This window comes from Pterocles gutturalis, unplaced genomic scaffold (genome assembly GCF_000699245.1).
Source record: "Pterocles gutturalis isolate BGI_N339 unplaced genomic scaffold, ASM69924v1 scaffold12979, whole genome shotgun sequence".
Classification (NCBI taxonomy): Eukaryota; Metazoa; Chordata; class Aves; order Pterocliformes; family Pteroclidae; genus Pterocles; species Pterocles gutturalis.
This window is the reverse complement of record NW_010135886.1, coordinates 511-3,198: the sequence shown is the minus strand read 5'-3', so window position 1 is coordinate 3,198 and position 2,688 is coordinate 511. Positions and strand designations below refer to the sequence as shown.

At 57.7% G+C, this 2,688-nt stretch overlaps 1 protein-coding gene across 1 annotated transcript in view; it reads right to left on the bottom strand.

Moving 5' to 3' along the window:
* The window catches only part of IL4 (interleukin 4), a 2,009-nt gene extending 1,291 nt beyond the window's left edge, over positions 1-718 (bottom strand). Inside the window, exons 1-2 of the mRNA XM_010082076.1 lie at positions 584-718; positions 300-347 (exon numbers count right to left, since the gene is read on the bottom strand). Of these exons, the coding sequence (XP_010080378.1) occupies positions 300-347; positions 584-718 (183 nt within the window). The remainder of the gene's footprint in view (positions 1-299; positions 348-583) is intronic.
* Positions 719-2,688: the final 1,970 nt, after the last annotated feature.

Here is a 2,688-nt window from a genome sequence, read left to right as displayed (position 1 = left end):
CCCCTGTCCCTGTCCCAAGGGGCTCTGTGCTGACAGCCCCCTGTCCCTGCCCCGAGGGGCTCTGTGCTGGCAGCCCCCTGTCCCTGCCCCAAGGGGCTCTGTGCTGACAGCCCCCTGTCCCTGCCGGGGGCTCGCAGCGGGCTCTGTGCCCTGGGACGGGTAGGACTCCTGGGGGTCCCAGCTGCCTCTGGGCTGCCCCGTGCTCTCTTCCAGCCCCCAGCATCCTCTCCCAGGACCCATCGTGCCGTATGATTGTTTTTGAACAAGGATGCGTTCGATTTTTTTTTTTCCTCTCTTACCTTATTGCCTGCAAATATATTTGTCACGTTCATCTTGTCACAGGAAACCTTTATCAAGACACAAAAGCAGAGGAGCGATCAGGCTACAGCCAAACCGCTACTGCGGATCCATCCTGACCCGTGCACGCACAGACACACACCCCCATCCGCCCGGCCGACCGCTCCTCCTCAGCACCGCGCGCTCAGCACCTTCCTTTGACTCAGCGTCGCTCTCGCCCAGCCCTGTGAAACCCTCCGTTCCTCCCCTCCGCGGGTACGGGCTGAGCTGCAGGAACCAGCCCTACCTTGGTCTCCAGGAGCTCGCTCAGCCGCTTGATGCTCTCCGTCAGAAAGTTGTCGGTGGGCACCAGGGCTGCCCCGTGGCCCGGGCGGGCTGCCAGCGCCAGGACAGCGAGCAGGATGGGGACCAGGATGCTCATGGCCTGCTTGGACCAAAGCCCCCTCAGCTCTGCAGTTTGTGGATATTTTGGTAACCTCCACCTGTGTGTGCTTTTCTGGAAGGAACATCTCAATTTATGGCTGTGAAATTGCTGAACCTGTAGGAAAAAAACAACCTGATTTTGCCCTTATCGGCACTTTCCAAAGTTGCTCCTATCCAGTTAGGACAACAAGTCTCTTTTTTTTTTTTTGCAAAAGTCAAGATTTTCTTCTGATCTTTCATTACGTTTCAACGTAGGAAATTTCCACCGTCAGATAACGGTGTCAGGTCACGTAGAAAAGTGTGTAAACCGCTGGGTTTGGAGGTTCTTCATTTCTCCATATCCCAGGACTTTCTCTACCCCATGAGGTGAAAGTGCCCGAACCGACGAGCCCACGGATCTGATGATGCTCAAATACCAGAGCTTTGCTTTGCTTTGGTGTTTTGGTTTTTTTTTTCCTCCTCTAGCTATCCTGCCACCTCTCCCATCGCTCGGCCGGCGTTTCATTTGAATATCTCCAAATCATGCAAAGCATCTCGCATTTTCTGTCTTTGGTTATCTCACCCTGCACCCAGGGGCCCACGGGGACAAAACCTCCTGGGTGGGAGCAGGGCATCAGGGTTATGGGGACGTGGGGTCCCCCCTGGCCAAATGGGACCCCCAGAACCCTGTGCCCCTGCCCGTGGCACCCCATGGGGATGCAGGCAAGGGACAGGGAGCTGGCGTGGGGTGGTCCTGTGGAATCGATGCCTGGGAGTGGAGGGTAAATGGGGTTTTGTGACCCTGCTCCCATGTTTTGGGGAGCTGGATGGAGGCTCCTGCCCCACTCGGGGAAAAGCTGAGTGAGGTCGGGGCGATGGGCTCTGCTGGCACCCCCCGACCTGCGCTTGCCGCAGGAAATCGCGCTGAGAAATGAGCTGAGCTGGGAAACTTCGGAGTTTTGTAATAACTAATAGGTATTTTTCTAACTCAAATAGCAACTTGCCATCAGATGCCTGATAAGAGGTTTGCGAACACTCGATGAATCCAGGAGCAGCCAGACTGAGAGTGTAATTTTGTTTGTCTGGTTCCGAAATGCTCCGAGAGGCAGTTCGTGCCACTGACTCAGAAAGACCCTTGCGAGGGATTTGCCGCGATGCTTCCGACCCGCACCACCGGTGATGGGGAGCAGATAAGCCAGCGCTGCGGGACCGACGCCGGGGGCCTCTGCGGATGGTGGCCGCGGGGCCGGGCTCCTCACCAGGATGACCGGAGCTGCTGCGCTGGGGGAGCTGGTCCAGCGACCCCCGGAACCTCTCTCCAGGCTGGAGCACAGCAGGGTGCTCGCTGCCCCAAAGGGAGGGATGCTGGGGAAGGGGATGGAGGTGGCGGTCCCGTCCTGCAGCCCCAGTGGTTTCCCCAGTGATCACGGTGAAAAGCTCTGAAGAGGGTGTAAATGAACAGAAAACACTAAATGAACAGAAAAACATAACCTTTGAGCTGCTTGGGCTGAATCAGGTGGAAACCTGCATTGCTGCTGGGCAATGGGAAAGTCACCGGTGAAGAAAAAAATTCCTGTGCCCTTTCCCAAGGACGGGATGCGGCTGATGGCAGTGACGGCCCCAGCGCTCGCTGGAGGGATGCTCCGGTTTCGGCGTGGTCCCCGTCCCTGCCCGCACTGGGCACGAGGGTCACCTCCAGAGCCATGTCCCAGCCATCACTCAGGGCTGAACCTGCTGCCGTTTTTCCCTCCCAAAGGAAGGCGCTTGGTTCAGAAATATGTCCTCGATTTTTCTCCACCCTTTTCTCCCCCTCATGCCCTGGGGTTTGAAGCATCCCCCATCCCGCCGGGACCCTGCCTGGGTCCCCTGCAGCCACCGAGCCCCAGGCTCTGCTGAAAGCCACAGGCTCAGCTGTCCCCATCTTTGTCCCAGACCAGAATGATTCCAGGACAGATGCTGGGAAGGGCCAGGAGGGTTTGCCCGGGTGTA